This window comes from Prionailurus viverrinus, unplaced genomic scaffold (genome assembly GCF_022837055.1).
Source record: "Prionailurus viverrinus isolate Anna unplaced genomic scaffold, UM_Priviv_1.0 scaffold_45, whole genome shotgun sequence".
Lineage (NCBI taxonomy): Eukaryota > Metazoa > Chordata > Mammalia > Carnivora > Felidae > Prionailurus > Prionailurus viverrinus.
In genome coordinates, this window is record NW_025927610.1 from 1664246 (window position 1) to 1685164 (window position 20919).

The 20919-nt window shown below is 62.3% G+C and overlaps 2 protein-coding genes across 4 annotated transcripts in view; both read right to left on the reverse strand.

Moving 5' to 3' along the window:
• Positions 1-386: 386 nt before the first annotated feature.
• MSANTD1 (Myb/SANT DNA binding domain containing 1) lies at positions 387-19704 on the reverse strand. Of its 2 annotated transcripts, none has more exons than XM_047847153.1 (5): positions 15621-19704; positions 14640-14725; positions 11042-11306; positions 7187-7462; positions 387-3910 (listed from the first exon to the last, which is right to left on the reverse strand). In XM_047847153.1, the coding sequence occupies exons 2-5, from the start codon at positions 14653-14655 to the stop codon at positions 3670-3672; spliced, it is 798 nt and encodes a 265-aa protein (XP_047703109.1). In that variant the 5' UTR covers positions 14656-14725; positions 15621-19704; the 3' UTR covers positions 387-3669. The 2 variants fall into 2 exon arrangements, with proteins under 2 accessions (XP_047703109.1, XP_047703108.1); XM_047847152.1 differs by having other exon boundaries at positions 12952-14725.
• A 136-nt stretch (positions 19705-19840) lies between these two features.
• The window catches only part of HTT (huntingtin), a 146400-nt gene continuing 145321 nt past the window's right edge, over positions 19841-20919 (reverse strand). For both annotated transcript variants that reach the window (XM_047847150.1, XM_047847149.1), the window contains one exon: positions 19841-20611. In XM_047847150.1, coding sequence (XP_047703106.1) covers positions 20398-20611 — 214 coding nt within the window. In that variant the 3' untranslated portion in view covers positions 19841-20397. The remainder of the gene's footprint in view (positions 20612-20919) is intronic.

Consider the following 20919-nt stretch of genomic DNA (forward strand, 5'->3'; position numbering starts at 1 on the left):
ACAAAAGTGAGTTTTCGAGGATGTTTAATGCACTGTGTCGGCGAGGAAGATGGGCATAACTCGGTGAACCAGTATTTTCCAAATGCCTAACGCACGGTGTTGCAGAAGCACGAATGACGATCCGCCAAAGCGCGAGACGGACGGATGGCTGCTGCCGCGACACAGCTCTGCCGGCTCGTGGTAGGCTGATTCCACGTCTCAACAAGCCTGTGGGGGTCCTGCCGGGAAAGAATGTCCGCGTGATCCATACACGATATTAGAAGATCCGTCGTTTTTATTGGTCGCCTGGGGGGCTCAGCCAGTTGAGCGTCTGACTTTTGGTTTCGGCTCAGGTCATGATCTCACGGTTTGTGGGTTCGAGCCCCGCATTGGGCTCTGTGCGGACAGCGCAGGGCCGGCTTGCGATTCTCTCTGCCCTTCCTCTACTCATGCTCTCTCTGTCTCTCAAAATAAATAAACTTAAAAAAAAAAAAAGAAGATGTCTTTCTTTTCCAAACATCTATCTGTGTGACCCTGGATTTTGCACAGACACTCGCATACTTACAGCCGAGCCGCATCCCGCAGCAGACTGAGTGTGGGGCTGGCTTCCCTCGGGCCGGATATTTGAGGGTACGTGACGCAATGCCACTCTTCTCGCTAAAACCTTTTGTTTTGGAAAATACATTTTTCCCGTGATTGGTTTTTATGTTAGCATGTCATGGGGTTTATTGTTATTTTGAAAGGACTAAGATCTTTTAAGTCCCAGGTCTGATTTCTAATAAGGTCATCTATGGGGTGTTAATGCTGGCGGTTAGAAGGCACGCGGACAGAAGCTCTGAGGCCTTCAATCACTGGCGTGCGTGGAGGGCCCCGAGAGCGCTGGGGCCGCGGCAGGCCTGCGTGGCCTCAGTTGTGCGGGGTGAGGCCCAGCTGCTCCCGAGCACTTGTGCCAGTTCCCACTGCCCCTGCCGGGGTGTGAGTTTCCACGTCCCCACGTTTTTCCAGCTTCAACCACTAATGGAAGGCTCACTCCGGTTTTATTCCGCATTACCTGGCGCTACATGAGGCCGAGCACGCCTCCTCACAGTCTTTGGCCTCAGGCCCTTTGCCCCTCTCGGTTTTCATATGAACTCAAAACTATTTTCTTCCATTTCAAAACAAAGAGAAAACCACAACGTTATTGAAAATATAGTTGGAAATATACTAACAAAGTGATGACACTTTATTCTGGAACTTGTAGGAGTACGCTGTTTCCCCACAGGCTCAGGAACCGTTTCAGATTTAACAATAAACCACAGTTTTCTTCCTGTCGATCCTGCACCTTTCTGGTTAAACTCACTCACAGATTCCCTGTAGTTCTCAGTTATGACCGTGCATGGAATGCTCCAGTCTCAGATGCCACAGGGTCAGGGTAGTTTACAGAGCTCTTGATCTGTATGTTTGGCTTTCTGGGCATACAAAGATCTCACCTGAAAATAAGGCAATTTTCATTTCTTCGTTTCATCTCTCATCCTGCCCATTTGTCTTAATGCATCAGCTATCAACGTCAACACTAACTAATAATAGTGAAAGCAAGCACGCGCATCTGGTTCCTGACTTGTTTTCAGTGTTAACATGTTGTTTCGCTGAATCTTATCAAATAGCTTAGCGTTTACCGATACGGCCACTTTCCGCCCCCTTCACGGACCGGTAACTACAGAACAAATCAGAAACTCGCGAGGACACGCTGTCCAGGAAGGGCGCGGCCCAGGCGGTCCTACAGCTGAGTTCCGCTGACCATCCGGATTCCGCTCCAGCCCACGGGACAGGTGGGCAGTGCCCACTTGGCAAGACACAGAAACAGCACTGACCCCCCACTCAGAGAGGGAGCTGGGAAAAAGTGCAAATTATCTCTAAACACAAATGCAGAACTGCGCCTGCTGCCCCGCAGTTACCCACACGCTAACACGCCACAACCACGGTGCCAGCAAAGCAAAGGCGTGTAAGGGGAGGGACCTCCCGCCTAACTCTGTGGCCACCTCGGGCGCCCCTCTGGCACGGCCGCTCTGACGGGGTTCTGTCCTCGGTGTTTGCGAAACAGCTGAGTTCTCGCGGCAGGATCTCGTCTCAGAGACTGGTGGGTTCCTGTGGGCATGCCCCCCCACTCAGGTCTTCAGCACGAGACCCCCCAGGTTCTCCTCTGCCGCGGGGTGCCGGGGCCCGTTCTGTGCGGATCTCTCCCACGTGGGTCCAGCGACGTCACGCCGGTAGCCGAACCGGCCTTGGCGGGAACGCAGACACCGTGCGAATTGGCAAGTCTGCGCTTCAGCAGAGCCGCCTGTGAACGTTCGCCAGACCGCTGCCTTCAGTACCAAAGCAATATGGTTTGAGTCCACGGCACGTGCACTCCGGGGAGGTCCCCGAGGCGGCTGAGCAGGGGGCGTCCTGCCAGTCTGGCTCTGCCCTCTGGGCTCCACAGAACACCCAGCGTCTCCCTCACCGCAGCCAGGCCGAGGGCTGGCCTCTGCACCTCGCGGGCGGCCACGGGCGGCTGACTTCAGATAAGCTGGTCACTGTCACACCAAAATCATGGTGACAGCCTCCTGGCAGGACCTCTGCTTTCGGCTCCCACCCCCACCCGTCTGCCCAGGAGCGGTCAGAAGGAGCTTTTCTAGACCGTAAGGGAAACCACGGCACTTGCCCTAACCCACCTGCCATGTCTCCTCAGAGCCCGGTTGTGTGGGCAGCGACAGGCTGGTCCCAGGGGTGAACCAGACGGTCCTGTGCCCGGCACCCTGTGCAGCCAGGGACCAAAAGCCCAAGGAGCCAACAAGACTTAGGAGCAATTCAGCAGAGAAGCGTCTGGACAGGTTTTCCTGCTGGTGAAAGGGCAGAGGCGGGGGAGGTGAGCTCTACGTTGCAGCTCTGGACCCCGCCACCACGAGCTCGTCCCTGCACGGCGGGTCCGGACCCAGAGCACCACAGCCAGCACAGCACGCGAAAGCTCCCCGTGCCTCTGCGGCCCAGTCGCGCTGTCCGGGGCTCCTGGAATCTGGTTGCTCCCGCTGGCGGTTGGGGCGCCACTGCTCCTCACGCTCGGGGCCAGCCTTTCCCGCCCAGCGCTGACCACAACCCGCTATCCCGTCCTTCCCGTCTTCACTCGTTTGCCTCCCCGGCTGGAGCGCGAGTGCCTGAGGCCCGGGCTCTGCCCCGTCAGCACGACATCCCTGGGCCTGGAAAACCGGGCGGCGTGGTGCACGCGGACAGCCGTCATCGCTTCGCCGGCGTCCTCACGGGGAGGCCTGACGCCCCGGGGAAGAGGGATGCAGCGGCCGTCTGGGGTCGGCTCCACCGTCGGAGCTCATCCTAGGAGGTGGGCAGCAGACCCCGAGAGCGCAAGGACAGCCGTGGCCCCTTCCAGAGTTTCCGTCCCGGGCACAAAGTCGCCACTAAGCCGCTTCCGTTTGCTTCTGTTTTGCAGTCGACCGGCCTGGCGTGCTCCCTGCGAGCTGTGGAAATGACTTCCGGCAGGAACGAGACCCCACGTGTAATACCCAAAGCCGTTTCAAGGGCCACCGCCGGTGACTGCACGGGAGGACAGCCTCCGGGAGGTTCTCACCAGGGGGCCGGCCCGGGGTGACCCCGGAGGCGCCGGCCCGAGGCCCGCCGAGCCAGGGGCAGCCCCGGGGCGCTCCCCGCGGGCCGGGCGGCCTAGACGCCGGACTTGGCGATCATCTTCTCCAGCAGGCTCATCATGCGCTCCTGCAGCTGCAGGCCCTGCACCTGCAGCAGGTTCTGGCGGTCCAGCACGCGGCGCACCTCCTGGCACGCGTCCTCCACGGCGCGGCTCAGCCGGCGCTGCTCCTCCAGCATGGCCTCCAGCAGCCGCAGCTTCTTCTTCCGCAGGTGGCAGTTCTGCACCTTGCGCTTCTTCCCGGGCCGCGCGTCCGACCTGGAGGGACAGCGCCAGCGTGAGGACGGCGGGCCGCGCGCTCTGGGCACCGGGGGCCCCGCCCGCCCGCCCCTCCCCCCCACCGCCTCGCGGACAGGCGGCCGCGGAGGAGCCGCGCGCCTGCCTGGGGCCGCCCCGTGCAGCTCAGCTCGCGAGGAGGGGCCGGGACAGCAAGGGGCCGTGGGCACAGAGAGTGACCCGAGTCCCAGCCTCGGTGGGTGGGGGGCACGGGCCCGGTATGGGGCTCAGGGGTAGAGGCCACACGGGGCGGAGGCGCGGGGGGAGGGGCGAGAGACGAGGAAGGCAGGGAGGGAGGGGGTGCGGGCAGGGTGGCTTCTCCCGGGAAGCCTGGCACTGGAGCCTCCGGTGCACAGGGAGGTGAAAGGTGAAGGTGACCACGGCCCCATGCCCTGCGCCCTCTGCCGTGGGGGAGGCAAGCATCCCTGGCTGAACTGGCCCAACCCCACCTGTCCCTAAGGCCTTGTTGGTCCCCTGGCCGGGGCCCCATGCTCCTCAGCAGAGCCATGCCCCAGCAGACCTCAGGGGCGAGGAAGCGGTCCCCACGTCCCAGCCCTAATTAGAAATTAGGGGCAGTGTCTGGGGCAGTAGGGAATCTGGGAACTGGGGTCATTCCGTAGAAACATGGGCCAAAAATCTCAGGTTTCCCAGCTGATTCCATCTGGCTATCCACAAAGGCATTTTTGTCTGGGGTCTTTGCTGAGAAGTTCCCTCCAGGGAAGGGGCCCTGGACCAACTGAAGAGTTGCCTCCTCCCATCACCCCTGACGGGCAGACCTGAAGGCCAAGGCCAGGGCTGAGGGGAGAGGCAGGGCCATAACTCAAACCTATGCTCCTCCTGTTTTTTTTCCCCAACGGGCCAACTCCTATCCACTCTTGAGAGCCCACCCCAAATGTCCCCTTCTCTGGTCCCCCAGCCTCCTGTGGGCATCTCGAGGGCAGGCTCACGTGGCCAGTGCTGGCCTAGCAGGAAGTCTGTGATGGACAGCAGAGGGGACAGGCATGCCCGCTGAACCAGCTTCTGAGCACATTCTGGAGGCTCAGCCCAATACCCCTCCCTGGTTCTGAGAAGACCAGCCAGCCTGGCGAGGATAGGGAGGAGACCCCAGGGCAGGGTCTGCTTGGGGGTGAGGGAAAGCCCAGAAGCCAGAAACTGGAGGGCACTTGGTCTCCCTCCACGTGCCAGGCCCCACACCTGAATCTGTTCTCTCTTCTGACACTCACAGCCATCCTTGGAGAAAGTACTGATTTATCCCCATTGTACAAAGGGAGACTGAGGCCCAGAGAGGTCAAGGACTTTCCACACAGCTAGAAATTGATGGAGCCAGATGAACCCAGACTATGGACAGGACGGCCTGTACTTCAGTACCAACTGCCTCCCTGTCTGACACTTCCCTGTGCGAGGCCTCCTGTCTGAGGCCAGCCCGGTCTGAGGCCTCCCCATCTAAGGCCTCCCCATCTGAGGCTGGCCTGGTCTGAAGCCTCTCTGGTCTGAGGCTTCCCCGTCTGAAGTCAGCCTCCCTGCTGGAGTCCTCCCCATCTGAGCCCTCCCCATCTGAGGTCAGCCTCCCTGTCTGGGGCCAGCCTCCCCGTCTGAGGCCAGCCTCCCTGTTGAGGCCTCCCTGTCTGAGGCCAGGCTCCTTGTCTGAGGCCTCCCCGTCTGAGGCCAGCTTCCCTGAGTCCTCCCCATTGGAGGCCAGCCTCTCTGCCTGAGTCCTCCCCATCTGAGCCCTCCCTGCCTGAGGCTTCCCCATCTGAGGCCAGTCTCCCTGTCTGAGGCCAGCCTCCCTGCCTGAGTCCTCCCCATCTGAGGACAGCCTCCCCATCTGATGCCAGCCTCCCCATCTGAGGCCTCCCTGTCTGAGGCCTCCCCATCTGAGGACAGCCTCCCCGCCTGATGCCAGCCTCCCCATCTGAGGCCAGCTTCCCTGTCTGAGGTCTCCCTGTCTGAGGCCAGCCTCCCTGTCTGAGGTCAGCCTCCCTGTCTGAGGTCAGCCTCCCCATCTGATGCCAGCCTCCCCATCTGAGGCCAGCCTCCCTGTCTGAGGCCTCCCCGTCTGAGGCCAGCCTCCCTGTCTGAGGCCAGCCTCCCCGTCTGAGGTCAGCCTCCCCGTCTGAGGCCAGCCTCCCTGCCTGAGGCCTCCCCATCTGAAGTCAGCCTCCCCATCTAAGGCCAGCCTCCTTGCCTGAGTCCTCCCCATCTGAGGCCAGCCTCCCCGTCTTAGGTCAGCCTCCCCGTCTGAGGCCAGCCTCCCCATCTGAGGCCAGCCTCCCCATCTGAGGCCAGCTTCCTCGTCTGAGGCCAGCCTCCCCATCTTCGGTCAGCCTCCCCGTCTGATGCCAGCCTCCCCACCTGAGGCCAGCTTCCTTGTCTGAGGTCAGCCTCCCCGTCTGAGATCAGCCTCCTCGTCTGAGGACAGCCTCCCCGTCTGATGCCAGCCTCCCCATCTGAGGCCAGCCTCCCTGTCTGAGGCCTCCCCGTCTGAGGCCAGCCTCCCTGCCTGAGGCTTCCCCGTCTGAGGTCAGCCTCCCCATCTGAGGCCAGCCTCCCTGTCTGAGGCCTCCCTGAGGCCAGCCTCCCTGTCTGAGGCTTCCCCATCTGAGGCCTGCCTCCCCGTCTGAGGCCAGCCTCCCTGTCTGAGGCCTCCCCGTCTGAGGCCAGCCTCCCCGTCTGAGGCCAGCCTCCCTGCCTGAGGCCTCCCCGTCTGAGGTCAGCCTCCCCATCTGAGGCCAGCCTCCCTGTCTGAGGCCTCCCTGTCTGAGGCCAGCCTCCCTGTCTGAGGCCTCCCCATCTGAGGCCAGCCTCCCCGTCTAAGGCCAGCCTCCTTGCCTGAGTCCTCCCCGTCTGAGGCTAGCCTCCCCATCTTAGGTCAGCCTCCCCGTCTGAGGCCAGCCTCCCCGTCTGAGGCCAGCCTCCTTGCCTGAGTCCTCCCCATCTGAGGCCAGCCTCCCCGTCTTAGGTCAGCCTCCCTGTCTGAGGTCAGCCTCCCCGTCTGAGGCCAGCCTCCCTGTCTGAGGCCTCCCTGTCTGAGGCCAGCCTCCCCGTCTGAGGCCAGCCTCTCTGCCTGAGTCTTCCCCATCTGAGCCCTCCCTGCCTGAGGCCTCCCTAAGGCCAGCCTGGTCTGAAGCCTCTCTGGCCCAGGAGGCACTTGCATACCACCTAGTCCTCTGCGGCGGAAGATCAGCCTGCCCTCACGGCACCCGGCCCCTTCTCTGGCCCCTGCTGGTGGTGGGGGCGGGGAAGGAAGACACACACTACCTGAACTTAAGGGACAGTAAGCTGGAGGAGGTGTCGGAGCGATCATCCTGGAAGCGGCCTTCGTAGGAGCACTGGTTATACGGTAAGTACAGAGGGGTGGATTTAGCAGACGGCGACAGGGACGCCTCGGTCTGGGACGTGGAGGGCCCCGGCTGCTGGCTGTCCGGCAGTTTGCCATCACAGGACTCGGGGACCTTGGCCAGAATCCTATCAATGGCTAGGTAATAGGGCCAGTCGGGCGGGACGGACTCGCTATCTGTCATGCATTTTAATTTCCTGAAACGAGAGACACAAGAGCCAAGGGTGAGAAACGGAGCTGCTCCCGGCCCGTCCTGCCTGGCCCCCGACAGAGGGGTGCTCGGGGGGCGCTGGGGCCCCGGGGGCCACAGGGCACGAGGGGGAGCCACTCGTGGCCAGACAGCCTCCCCAGAAAAACTGGCCAGGCTCCAGGGCCAAGGAGACACTAGACTTGGAGAGAAGGCAGGCCGGGGGACTACCCAGCCGTGGGTGCTAACAAGAAGCACGCGCCCCAGATGTAAGTAAGGCCATGTGTGAGTGCTGGGGCCTTGGGCGGTTTGGTACCGTTCCTCTCCCTGAGCTTCTGTAGTTTCTAAGCTCCCTACAGTGAACAAATGCTGCTCTTAAGTAGTTAGCCTGCGATAGATAATAAAGTATGCAAACATAGGAACAAAGCGTCATATAATATAAACGTAAAACATCATGACGTGAGATGCGTGTGTTCCTAAAGAGAACGCCTCAGAAGTGGGAACCGGAGAGCACAGTCTGCAGTGTCCAATAGACCTGAGCTGCGTCTCATCGCCACCACTTTGCAGTGTGACCTTGGGCAGGGCCATTAACCTCTCTGAGCCTCCGTTTTCACATCAGTAAAATGCGGATGAGCAAAGTAAACTCCTCACAAGCTGTAGGGAGGATTTAATAAGGAAATGCCCAGCTCCTGGCAAACAGCAAGCCGACTAGATAACATTCGTGGCTGAAGACATCAGGGGGCAGTAGGGCTGGGCCTGACACCCCCCAACCCTACTTAGACCCCAGGCCCAAAGGTGTGCACAGCACAGCTCTGCCTACCATGGGCTGGAGCCCTGCCCAGCCCTGCGTCCTATCCTTCCCTACAGATAGGCCTTGCAGGTCCCCAGGCCTTGGCTGAATTCTGGGAGGTCAGGGATGGGGAGGCACAGCTGCAGGAGAGCTGGGCAGCCTTGGCCAGGCCAGGAAGGAGTCCATAACTTGGGGGTGGGGGTGGGGGTGGGGGGGGGAGGTGTTCCTGTCTGCCCCATCAGACCCAGCCTTAGCCTGTGGCCCCCACATTCCTACCCCATGCTCCTCCCAAGTAGGGAGGCCCTCAAGCTACAGGGACCTCTGTAGCCAGATGGTTCCTGTCTCCTGACATAGGGTTCCTGCCAGGGTGTAGCCCCTGGTCACACTGGTCTTTGAAATAGAGCTGACCCTCTGAACGAGCTGCCCGCAGCAAATGGGCACAGTGGGACACGGCCAGGGGGTCTGTGGCTCAGGGCAGTGAGCAGAGGCCAGCTACCAAGGAGGTGGCCTTGGGAGCAGCATACAGAATGTCCTCGGTAGAAAGCCAGGGACAGGCCACCGAGGGAGGCATGGCTGCTCCGTCTCCCAACCCCAGGACTACCGTCCATCGCCCTGGAGGCCTGCACAGACTCCAGGTGCAGGAAGTGGAGAACTGTGCTTGGGCCCACACCCAGCCTCTAGCCCAACTGGAAGCCCCCCTATGCTTGTTCTGACCACTCAAGCCAGGCTGCTCCTTGGAGAAATGAGGGAAGGCCTGCCCCCGCCCCGCACAGGAGGCTCCTGAATCGTATTCCAAGAGACCGTGCTCCATGGAACCCAGGCGCCCCCTCGGGCTTCCTTAGCCTGACAACCTTAATATGCAAAGAGCTACAGTGAAAAAATAAGAAAAGACTTTGGTAGGGGAGGCTCTTTGGGTAGGGGTAAGAGGAGATAGATAAAGAACTAGTCAACCAATCAAAGCATCAGCCTATTAAGGGCTGTGTGGCCTTGGGCAAGTCCCTTCTCTGCTCTAGGCCTCAGTTTCCCCCTCAGGGAACAGGAAACTGAAGTGTCACATGTGCAGCCCTTGCCCTCAGGAACAGACGGCAGGGTCTGCAGTGGAGCCCCGCTGGAGGGCCGGGGCTCCTGCTCTGCTGCCTCATCTCTCGTGGCCTCCCTGCCACCACCGCCCCCCCCCCCCCCCCCGGGAATGGAAAGGAATGCCTCCCCTGGGACTCTGAAGAAGGCTTTCAGGATAAATAATGAATGAGTCGGCCAGACACCAATCAGAGCCCATGGATTACTGAGTCAGATGGGAAGCTGGTCAAACAGCCGGCCGCACCTCTGCAGCCCCCTCACAGGCACGGAGGGACGCACGTGTGAACGGAGGAGGCAGGGACAGACAGACACACACACACACACACATCTACAGACAACTCAGCCCTCTCACGCCACGAGCTGGTGGCTGGAATTTATCATCATTTATGTTGTGACGGATGCCTTCAGACCCTTAGCGGCTGCCTCATTTCTGGCCCCTGGGCCTGCCTGGGAGCTGGGGCTGTGGGCAGAAATGCACCTTCAGACAGACCCAGGCTCTGGACCCCCTCCTCCAAGGGCCACGAGAAGTTGTTGGGGGCCCTGCGGGGCCTCTGCACGTCCCAGGCTCCAGACAGGCTGGGAGCTGCAGGCCAGGAGGGCAGGGGTTGGCTCCTTGCCGACTGTTGGGAGCGAGGATCCTCTCGAGGTGCCCAAGGCAAACCCAGGCCCCGTCTGCATCCAGCATGGCCTGCACCTCTGCTCCCCTGCTCATAGCAGCCATGAGGAGTGCCAGGAGGAGGCCAAGGCTGGGAGCAGCTCGGTGCACTCCAAGTCTTCCTGGGACAGCGCCCCTTCCAGGGTCACTGACAGGCCCACCCCCGCCCAATATGCCTGCCGCCTACCCCCCTCACTGCTGCTCTCCACCCATGGCTCCCAGTTCCAGGTTGACCTTCACCCCGGAGACCCTAGACTGCCCACGACCCTCACCTTGACCATGACCCACTCCACACCTGTGACCTTGGCCTCACCCAAGAAGGCCCTCTGCATGGCTGTGACCTCTGCCCTGCCCATGGCCATCTGCACGCAGTGACTGACGTCCTCCCACCCTGGATGCCAGAGCTCCTCCCCTGCCCAGGAACCCTGTCTGTGGCCCTGACTCAGCAACTCCCTTCTGGCTGCCAGGGCAGGGTGGCTACAGTGGGGTAGGGCCAGGCCTGGGTCCCTGCTGCTTCTTTCCACAAATGAGGGCCCTCCCACAAGTGAGGCCCTGCTGGGAGCTCCAGGGCTCCAACATTGGCCCTACTACGCACCCTGCTCCCTGACCGCGGCCAGCCGCCGGCTGCTGGAAATGACTGAGTGTCAGCACCAGGCAGGACTTGCAGGCCTGGGAGCTGAGCCTCCTTCTCACCTCCGGCCTTGGTTTCCCTGTCTGTACGGCAGGCACCCTACTTAGCAGAGCCATGCCTGGGCAGCCGGCCTGCATTCTCCCTCCCGGCGGGAGGGTGCGTGTGGGCCAAGCGGGAGCCGCCTGCACGTGGCACCCAAGGCAGGGGTCTGGGGTATGTTGCGAATTGTGCCAGCCCTGCCCTCGCTGGGCCTCGGTTTCCCACCTCTGACGGGAGGCTGCACACACGGTCTGTGCAGGCCCCATCCCGCTGGCTGGGCTCTGCCCACACGAGGCCTTCCTGACTCAGCTCCGAGGGGCTCCCCGCAGCCCCCAGTGGCCAGCGCCGGGCAGGGAGCACGGGGGGGGCGCACAGGCGTGCGGCACGTGGGGCCCACCTGTACTGGAAGGTCATGTTGGTGATCTTGATCTTGATCTCCTCGCCCAGCCGGCGCTCCCCCGTCATCTCCAGCAGCTTGCTGGCCATCTTCTCGTACACCTTGGCGTTGCGCTTGGTCTGCTTCAGCTCGTCGAAGAACTCCTCCCAGACGAGCATGAGGCCGCGCATCTCGGCGTCCGTCCAGTTGCGGGCTCGCCGATGCTTCTCCGTCTGCGGGGACACGAGGTAGCCGGGCACCTCGGCCGCCGCCATGCTGGAGGCACCTGCGGGGTTAAAAGAGCTCAGGCGGGGCCTGGGGCCTGCGCACAGGGCGGGAGCCCCACTCCTGGAAGGCAGCTCCGCGCTCAAAATGGGGCCTACATCTGACAGGCAGGAATTTAGTTAAAAGCTTTTAAACGGGAAACGTCATTTTGATGTCACGTTTCCATAGCAACAGAGCAACTGCATAAGCTACAACAACAGAAACCTTTTAACTGAGAGCGCAGGAATCAGGGCTGCCCTGACGGGCCATCAATATTGCAGCGAGCGGGCCGGACCCAAAACCGGTGGCCCAGGCGCCGGCCGTGCCTCCCGCCCCAGCCCAGCCAGCAGACCCCGCTGCCGGGAGCGCCGTGTGCGGCGGGCTGACGGGGCTGACCGCACTCCCCAGGCGTGGGCTCCAGGCCTCGGCCCCCGCCTCAGCCCCGCCCCACGCACACGGGCCGAGGCGCCAGGCGCCAGGGAGAGCCGGAGACGGGGAGTCAGGGTGGGACGGAAGGAGGGCCCAGCGCCACTGAGAGGGGGGTGGGCGGTGAAGGGGGGAGAGCGCAGAGGTGCACGCAGAGGGGGACACAGCTTGAGCAGCAGGTGCCCTCGAGGACCCGCCAACACTCGCCTCCCTGTGACGTGCTCCACACACAGCGTCCCCCTGGCCAACGTGCTCACATTTTACGGGGAGAAATGTAAACGCATCAGTACAGGCTGGGCAGCAGTGGGGCTCTGCCCCGTCTGACCACCTGTCTCCCCTCTTTGTGGTGGGACTGGTTGCCAGCCTGGGTGACGTGGGCTGGGCAGAGAAGCCGGGGCAGTTCTTGGGGCCAGAGGGCAATGGGCACAGGCGGGCAGTGTGTGTGTCCCTCCCACCCTGGGCAGCCCCACCACAGCCCTAACCACCCTGCTCAGCACCGTCTGTCCCTAGACCTGTTTCTACCTGGCTAGTGGGGTGCTCTTTGTATCCCCGGAACCCCACAGGAAAGGGTTTGCTAAAGGCTTGCTGAGTAAAGAAATGAACAAATGAAGGGACCAGCCTTAAGTAGCCCCTCTCTCTTCCCAATAGATCCCCTAGACTTTGCCTTTGGACTTACTGGCAAACTCCCATTCATTCTTTAAAGCCCTATTCTGACATCACCTCCTGTCTGAAGTCTTCCTACCCCACTTTGGTCCTTCTTCCCTTTTTCCCTCAATTGGACCTGGGTGACCCTGGGTTAAGAACACTGGCAAAAGTGAGAGAATAAGAATTTGAGTATTCACGGAAAGCCAGGCACTGTTTCAAAGACTAAATACAAGTATTTTCTACTTTGATCCTCGAGGAACTCTTGTAAAAGAAGCTGGCACTATTACTCTCACTTTACAAACAAAAAGGCCAAGGGTGTAGAGAGGCGAGGTCACCCTGTGGGCGAAGGGCTGGGCCAGGCTTTGAAAGCCGGTGGGTTGAGGCCGAATCTGACCCCTGGAAGGAGCACTGGCTGGCAGGGTCCCAGTAAAGGACACCTGTCACCCCTCCTGTGCCTATGGTCCTCGGCCGGGCACACAGGACGTAGCCAGTGCAAACTGCCCACCGTTTCTGGGGTCTCCTGGGAGGCCCCCAACGCCGACCCTGGACAAGATGGCTGCTGGCATGGCCGGGGTCCTTGGCTGGGGGACCCTCACCCTCTCTCAGCGGGTCTTTTCCAGGGCTTGACGGAGGCTCGTCCATCTCAAGGTCTCAAGGGCCAGGGCCGCGGGTCGCCAGCGGGGCTGGGAAGGTACCGCAGGACAACGGTGAACTCTGCACCCAGACGAGGGGAACCGGCCTGGATCCCCAGGAAGGCAGGGGGCGCTGCCCGCAAGAAGCAGCCCCACAGTGGCAGCAAGGTTGGCGAGGCCGGAGCACAGGGGACGGGGCAGTGAACAGACAGCGTGACTGTCCCTGGGGGGGGTTGGGGGGGTGGTCAGAAAGGAGGGCTTGAGAGCCAGGCTGGTGGTGGGCTGCAGTGCCCCCTGGGGCTGGCCAGCAGAGGTCAGCAGCAGGAGGGTCAGCCAGGGCAGGACACCAGGGCCGTGGGAGCCGTGAGGCCTACGGAGAGAACGCATCACTAAAGGCACCAACATTCAAAATTAAAAGACAAAACTCACGTGGTTTATCAGTAAGAGCCCATCACACCTGCTGGACAGGCCCCAGTCCTGCCTGCCTGCCTGCTAGGCCCAGATGCCCAGCCAGGCCGTGGCATCCACGGGCCGTCAGTGAGCCTGCCTGGCCTTTGTGGGTCGCTGGCGGTGGCCTAAACCGGGGGGGAGGGACTCACGTAGTTCAGGCTGAAAATCACCATGGCTAACAGAGGGTCCTCCTCTGACCTGACCACGGAGAGAAAAGTCTCACTCCAAGCCACCCCAGATTGGGACAGCTGAGCCTGGAGCGCGGAGGTGGGGGTGGGGAGGTGTCCCTGAATCTCCGCCCAGGCCCTCAGGTGGAAGGGCAGCAGGGACATGTGTGGGCACTCGGAAGGGCCCCTTGTCCCTTCAGTGGGCTCTTGGTTCAAGACCTGGACCCCATCAGCTCCCCGTAGGAGCCCCTTCCTCTCCGGGCCCACGCAGCACCCCCCAGGAAGGCTCAGGGCTGCTGTACTCCTCTGGGCCTGGGTGCCTGGCACGATGTGCTCGGGATGTCTGCAGCGTGAATGAGTGACTGAAAGGTCCCCCAGAAAGCCCGCAGTCCTCAGGCAAAGGACCTGATCCCAGGGCCCTAGTGCCAGCTCTCAGCCCCACCGGAGGGCCTTTCTGCAACCACAGCTCCAGGGGCTGCCCCTGGCCCTGGCCCTGGCCCAGCACGTGGGGGGAGGCCCAAGGGAGAGGTAAAGGACACCTGCCACCCCTCCCGTGCCTATGGTCCTCAGCAGGGCACACAGGACATAGCCAATGCAAACCGCCGTGTGCCTGGAGAATGCTCCCTACCACGTGCGTGGCCTTGCAGCTTCTGGAGAGGGCAGAGGCTGACTGGTGATGGTAAACACTCCTCAGGAAGAGCTGCTGCCCCAGGGCCCCTGGGCTGGGGACCCTCAGGCTAGCCGAGGCCCCTGCCTCCAGGGGGCAGCTGCCGGCCTGTGGACATCACTCTGTGCTCAGGGCCCTGGCAAACTGGTGGCCCCAGAGGAGGTGTCTACACCTCTCACCTCCCCTCCAGCCAGCACGTCCAGGGGAGTCAGGGTGAAAGGCTGGACTCCAAATGTCTTCTCAGGTGTCAATGGGCACGGGAAACCCCCAGAGCTTCCGGAAGCAGAGCCCTGAGGTCGGGCCTCCGAGGACAAGCACGAGCTAGGTGGGAGGGCCCTGTCTGTCCTTGCTGGGGAGGGGCTCCATACCTTGGCACAGCTGCATGGCCTGCGGGGACCCTCAATCTCTGTGGGATGGGGAGGCAGAGGGCCGGGGGCTGGGTATCCAGCAGTACCTGCAGGGAGAAGGGGTAGTTAAGCCCCAGCAGGAGGCCGGGGGACACCCGTGCGGCCACACCCTGTAGACCTGTCTCCCCGGAAACCAACACCGGTCTGAGATACTTAGGTGTGCTGGCCCTACCCAGCCGACCCGGAGCCCCAGGTGGGAAGCGGGGATCCCATCGAGGAGTCTCTGGCACCTTCCAGGGGCAGACGCCAGTGAGCAGAGCCTATCACAGTGGGTGGGAAAGTTTAGCAGTGGAAATGCTCCAGTCTGGGCGAAGGCGGGGAAGCACATGGCGTGTGGCGGGGTCACAGGGAGGGCTATTCCCGTGGAAGGGGGCGGCGATCATCCCAGCTTGGACTGGCTCACAGTGGAAGGAGGCTGGAAGCGGCCCAGCGCTGCAGGGGTCGTGGGTGCGGTAGGGCCCAGCTCACTGTGCTGGCACCACCACCCCTTTCCCTACATCCGCGGGGAGCTCAGACTGTGACTTTCGGCCTCCGCCTCGGTGGGCAGACCCCAACCCCGACGGCCCCGCCCATGCCCCAAGAGACCCTCAGGCCCGTGGGGGGTGAAGGGCTGAGGACCTCGGGGCCCCTAGGGCACGTGGCCACGAGTGGCCTTCGGTTTCCTGCTTGGGAGGCCGGTGGGGAAGTGCCATCCAACCAGGTGGAGGGGCTGGGCCGGTAAGGCTCCCAAACCAGGGGGAACCACAGGAGACGCTCATGGCTGCCCAGAGTCTTGGGCGACACCACCAAGCAGGCCCACCTCTGGGCCCACGGGCACCGGCAGGATGCTTCATCCAGCAGCGCTCCGACTACCGCCAAGCTGCCTGGGGGGCAAGGCACAGCCCTCCACCCCACACCTAGAAGGGCCTCAGGGGCTTCTTCTCGAGGAAAGCAGGGTCTCACCCTCTCCTGAGGGTCCCTCTGCCGTAGCGGCAGGAGGGCGAGCGGGGGACATGAGCAGCAGGGGCTCTGGGCCCTTTTCTTTCTGGAAGTGACAGGGAGACCACGTGTGCTCAGGCGCGCCAGGCAGGGTCTGGCTGTCCGTGCTGGGACCAGGAAGGGGGACACAGCCTTGGTCGCTCCGAGGTACCATCAGAGGCCCTGGAATTGCATCACAGAGGAGACAAATTTGGGGAGATGAAGTCACCCCCATCAAATGTCTAGAACACCTGACGTGAGGACGAAGGCCCAGCCCTGTGCAGGGACAGGGGGTCCTGTGGCACCCGAGGGCCCGTGCACAGAGCTGCTGCACAGCCCCGGAAGCCGGAAGCCCATGTGCCCGGTCACACAGCTGCAGCCCAGGGGCAGGGGCCAAGCTGCGCGAGCGCACTTATCTGGCACCGGCCACGGCGTGGGCTCCGAGGCCGCCCTGCTGAGGGACCGGGCGGGCCACTCCCCCCAACGGACGGGAACCCATGGCACTAGGGGTGCTGTCTGTGCAGGCTGCCGGGTAAAGCAGCTGCACCCCAACATTACCAGACACCGACTCGCCACGGCTCCCAAGGAGGGGCCGAACCAGGGCTAAGGAGGACGGTGCCCCATTCTGCTGACTAGGCAAGCCTTTGGGGGGCGGCGAGTCCTTGAAGCCAGAACAACTCACACACTCAAACGCGTGCACCAGGAGCCCAGGAGCCCGCGGGGCGTGGGGGAGACCCGAGGCCGAGGCACGGCCCCCTGTGAGCACTCCAGCCCTGGGCTGCCCTCACCACCCTCCAAGGCCCCGGCACCCTTCACCCCAGCAGCTCATGTCTGTGGGGACCTCCTGGGACGTGCCCAGCCCCCCCTCCCCGGGCGCGGGCCAGTGTGGCGGCCACCCCGCCTCCCCGGAGAGGCTCTCCACAAGCAAGCACGCCTCGTACAGCAGCGTGTGGTGTCATTTCCCTTTAATTCAGATACACAATGTTCGCGGAAGTTTAAAAAACTTAAACACACGTCGCTTGTCAGTCCTTCCCTCTCCTCTTGGGAGCGGACGGTCAGGTCCAGGCCAGGGCTCCGGGACGTGCCCCTCACAGCCTCGCTGGCTCCCAGCAGGCGGGGACGGAGGTGGCGGGGCGTCTCGGGCTCACACCCGCGAGCACGAGGCAGCGTGCACGGACAGGCGGCCCTGCTTCGCCCAGAGCCAAGCCACTTGCTGCCGGTCGACGAGGCCACGGTCCTCCAGCGCCAGTGGCCGCCACCCAGTCTGCACCAGGAAACGGCAGTGACTGTCCAGGGCCAGGTGCTCCCAGAAGCGCTTGGGGGGAGGGGGTTCCTTCGACGCCAAGAAGTGACAGGTGCACAGGGGAACGGGACCCCTGACCCCTCCAGGCCACTTTCACGGGTCACCGCCGTCTGAGCGGCCCACTCCCCGCTGAGGCCGCGCCCGGGCCGGCAGCACCAGCTGAGCCCTCCTGAGCTTGCCAGAGGGGCCGGGAGGCTCTCACACCGCTCCCCTGCCCCTGCCCATTGCCCCATAGACAGAACTGCCCCACTGTCCCCCTGGTCGGTAGCCATGGCTTCGAGGGCTCACCACAGAGGGAAGGACAAACACCAAAGCGAGGATGTATGCTAGGAAGGACGCTCGTGGCATTGAGAGGAAATGGATTCCACTCCCCCCAAACCACAGAGCCCCCTGCAGCCGCCGCAGAAGGAAGCATTGCCTGCACGATGGCCGAGAGCAGTTACCGCTGTTCAGAGTCCGTTCCGATGGAACCAGCAACAGGGCTCACCGCGGCTGCCCGGGAGAAGCCGCCCCCGGCCCTGGGGACTTGGAAGTGACAGCCGGCAACGGAGGGGTGCCTGGGTGCGGCGGGGGTCCTTTAAGAGGCAAGGCCTCGTGACGCTGCCCTCCGGGTGTCTGAAGGGGTCAGCCTCGTTCATCCTCTGTGAAGGATCCATTTGCTGACAAAAACGTGATGGGGCAGGAGGCGCGGGCTCTGGCAGCCGGGGGTCACCTGCAGCCCTCAGTGGGGCGGTGGGGGAGGGAGGCACGTTTCTGGAGAAGACACGCTTAAGTGCATTGCCAAACAATTCTGCCCTGGTTTCGTTCAAGTCCATCCTGATATTATCAGCAGGAAAACAAAAACAGCCCCCCCCCCCCACTCCCCACAAACCTGCCAAATTGGTATTTTCAACAAAATTTGGATTGATGATATGATCGCTGCTTGCTATAGACTTCTAGTAAGCTGATAAAGTCCTAACTTCTTGTGCAGAGAGCTGGCCAGGTGGACCCTTTCCTCAGCAGGATTTTAACGAGCAATGACACCGCTCCCAGACACCTCCGTCAACGCAGCCAACTCCACAGGGCACGTCTGAGAAATAGAACTTCTACAAAGACCTTACGCGGCCAATCTCGTAGCCTTGCACATCTGCGTATTGCGATACACACAGAATTACAGACTCGCACATATGCACACACATACACACTCACCCGTGGCCAAAAGGACTTCACTCACTGACTCCTCTCCATCTCCCGAGCACACAGGCCCGTCTCTTGGGTGGCACCTGTGGCCAGAGCCGGGCTCCGGGCCCCTGTTAAGAACCGACTATTTCATGGCAATCAAGGCAAAGCCAGTTACACTTCAGGCGAGCCCAGTGGCATGGACTCTAAGGGGAACAGTTCCAAACTTTACATTCACAGTGTTACTTCCTACAGACGTAAACTCCTCAGCAGGAACAGCATCAGGCCTGGGTGCTCCCATCTCCAAGCCGCCGAGGCGACAGGGGTGGGAGACAGCAGGTTCCGAGCACTTTCCTGCGCTCACACACGTTCCAGCTGACTTATGGGAAAAGGCAGGAGGAGAAATGGGAGCCCAGAGGGAGTGAGGGACAACGCTGACTTCCTTTCTGTTAAAGTGCCCTTATGGTCCTACGCATCAAACACGTGACCCAATTCTATCGCTCGTGCCCTGGCGCGGTGGGGCCTCTGCAGGGCCTGGTGGGAAAACCCCACACCCCAGTAGGCCCCAAACTGTTGTTGCAGGAAAGGGCAGGAAAGAAACAGAGCTCTGGGGCAGTGGGGGGGGGGGGGGGGGGTTGGGGGTCTCCAGGCCCTGCAGCTCGCTGTGTGGCCCGCAGTGGGACGTCAGGCCTACACTCAGACACAAGGGTCGCTAACCACATACCGAGACTCGTTCTCTTTCTTCTCTGCAGACTCTGGAAGATAGCTTCCAAATTATCTCCACTTACCACGTGAAATACCCAAAACGCTGTCTGCACTTAAACTCAAGACCAAACTGAGCAGCCTGGCATTCACCACATGACTGGCCTCCCTCTGGGGGCCGACGGCAACCACAGCCCCACTTGTAGGCACCCGAGCTCCTAAGCCAAGGTCGACCCAAATGTCCAGGCCTCGTTTGCATTGAACGACTTGGCTGCTTTGGGGCTGGAAACAGAGCTGGTCCAGTGACCTGGGTCTGAGGGGCCATGGGCTGGCCAGTCGCTACCCTACCCTGTCTCCTTCCTGCCCCTTCCCCCGAATGAGCCCCACCACGGCTCCAGGGGCATAGGTCTACACCCTCCCGGGCTGGAAGGAGGCCTAGCAGATGTGCTGAGCTGGAAAAGGGGCCAAGGAGCTGCTGGGGCCTTTCCCTAATGGTTGCCAAGAAGCCAAGCTTTGCTCATGACCAAGGCGTGCAGACAAATGTAGCTCCATCACACGCCTGGGCCCTAACAACACAAGAGGGGCCACGTGGGAAGCAGATCCCGGCAGCAGCCAGACAGCCCTGGGCAGCCATACTCGGCTTGGGGACAGGAGCTGGAGGGCACGAGGGCTGGAGACAGGCTGCCTGCACCCAGGCAGGCTGGCCTTGTCAGCTAGGTGCCGGCACGGCTGTCCTTCGCTGCTGGGTGGGGGCTCTGGAGCCGTCCTAAGGACGAGGGCGCCACGGGCAGGCACGGGACAGAGGAGTGGGCACTTTCCGGCCCCCAGCGTGTGGCTGTGTGAATTATGATGCAGACGTCGGATCAGCAAACGTCTCTATGCTCTTATCAGACGTGAACGGCGTAAGGACGGACGGACGGAGCACGCCGCAGAGCCCACCGGCTGTTACAGGGGAGGACAAGGACCAGCTGGGGCGGCTCGGTGAGGGCTGTCACATGCAGCACAGACTTGCGATGCACATACTCTACGCGGGCATAAAAAGTTACCTTAAAATTAATCTCTTTACTGATATAATTAAATTTTCAATCCTGAGAAGAAAACAGAGAAAGGGAAGCACGGCGCTGGGGGTCGCGCTCCCAGCCCCCCACCCGCACACACCAGTGCTCGGTGAGGCCCGACCCCGGCTGAGCCGCGGAGAGCGCTCTCGAAAGCCTGATGGCGCCACCTTCTGCCTATGGGACAGCAGAGAGGCCGACAGCCAACCTGCAGGACCGAGGACATTCGTCCCAGACGCAAGAGCAACCACGAGCAGGCCGGGCAGCGGGAGGAGGGGACACCTGGGCGGCTGGCATGTGACACGAATGCAGCACTGAGGGTTAGTGACACACAGCTGCTCCCGCTCCCTGCGAGGACTCGGGCGCGGCCCCACGCTGCTGCACGTGTTCCCGGCACGCAGCCTTGCTGCCAGGGGGCCCTTCCGCCACAGGGCAGAGACGGACACCGCCTGCCCGGCCACGGGGCCGCTCGAGGGGGGCCCGTGTGTGGAGCCACGCCGGCGCGGGCAGGCCCCCGGGCTCTGCTGCTGCCCCACGTGGGCACTCAGCACGAGGCGACTTTGTGGACGTTCCGCAAACAAGTCAACAGTCGATGGTATGGGTTTCCCGGAGCCGCGACCACCTCGAACACGGACTGGAAGGCCCGGCGGTCCAGCTCCTCCTCTATCTGGTGTCTGTAAAAGTCTGTGGCCACCAGGCAGAAGAGGTTAACGTCCACTCGCTCCAGCTTGCCCATCCTGCTGATGACGTGGGGAAGGCTGGCAGGGGAGTTAAGGGAGCAAGGCTCGAGTGAGGGAAGAGCGGTCTCCCAGGTGCGCCTCCCCGTCCTCACCAGGCTGTCCTCGCCCGGCACAGGTCGGGGCCCAGGAGTCCCGAGAGCCACCGGAGCAGCGGCCGGCAGACCCGGGTGGCACGGCTGGAGCTGCCTCCCGCCTCAGCTCCCACCAGCCACGCGGGCAAGGCTAAAGGACGCTGCCCTGCTCCGGCTGGGGGAGCTCCAGGGAGAGGGTGCTCCAGTCCACAGCACTTACCTGGCCCGGCTCCCTGCTCGGCGCCGGCCGCGGCC

What these genes read in the sequence shown, in the direction of transcription:
- MSANTD1 (XM_047847152.1), bottom strand. Translation starts at nt 12,997, where the DNA reads ATGGACGAGCCTCCGTCAAGCCCTGGAAAAGACCCGCTGAGAGAGG. An exon ending in AAAAGACCCGCTGAGAGAGG is followed by an intron (nt 11,307 to 12,951) that starts GTGAGGGTCCCC and finishes TTAACCCCGCAG; the next exon opens with GTGCCTCCAGCATGGCGGCG. An exon ending in TTACTGTCCCTTAAGTTCAG is followed by an intron (nt 3,911 to 7,186) that starts GTAGTGTGTGTC and finishes CTGTCCCTCCAG; the next exon opens with GTCGGACGCGCGGCCCGGGA.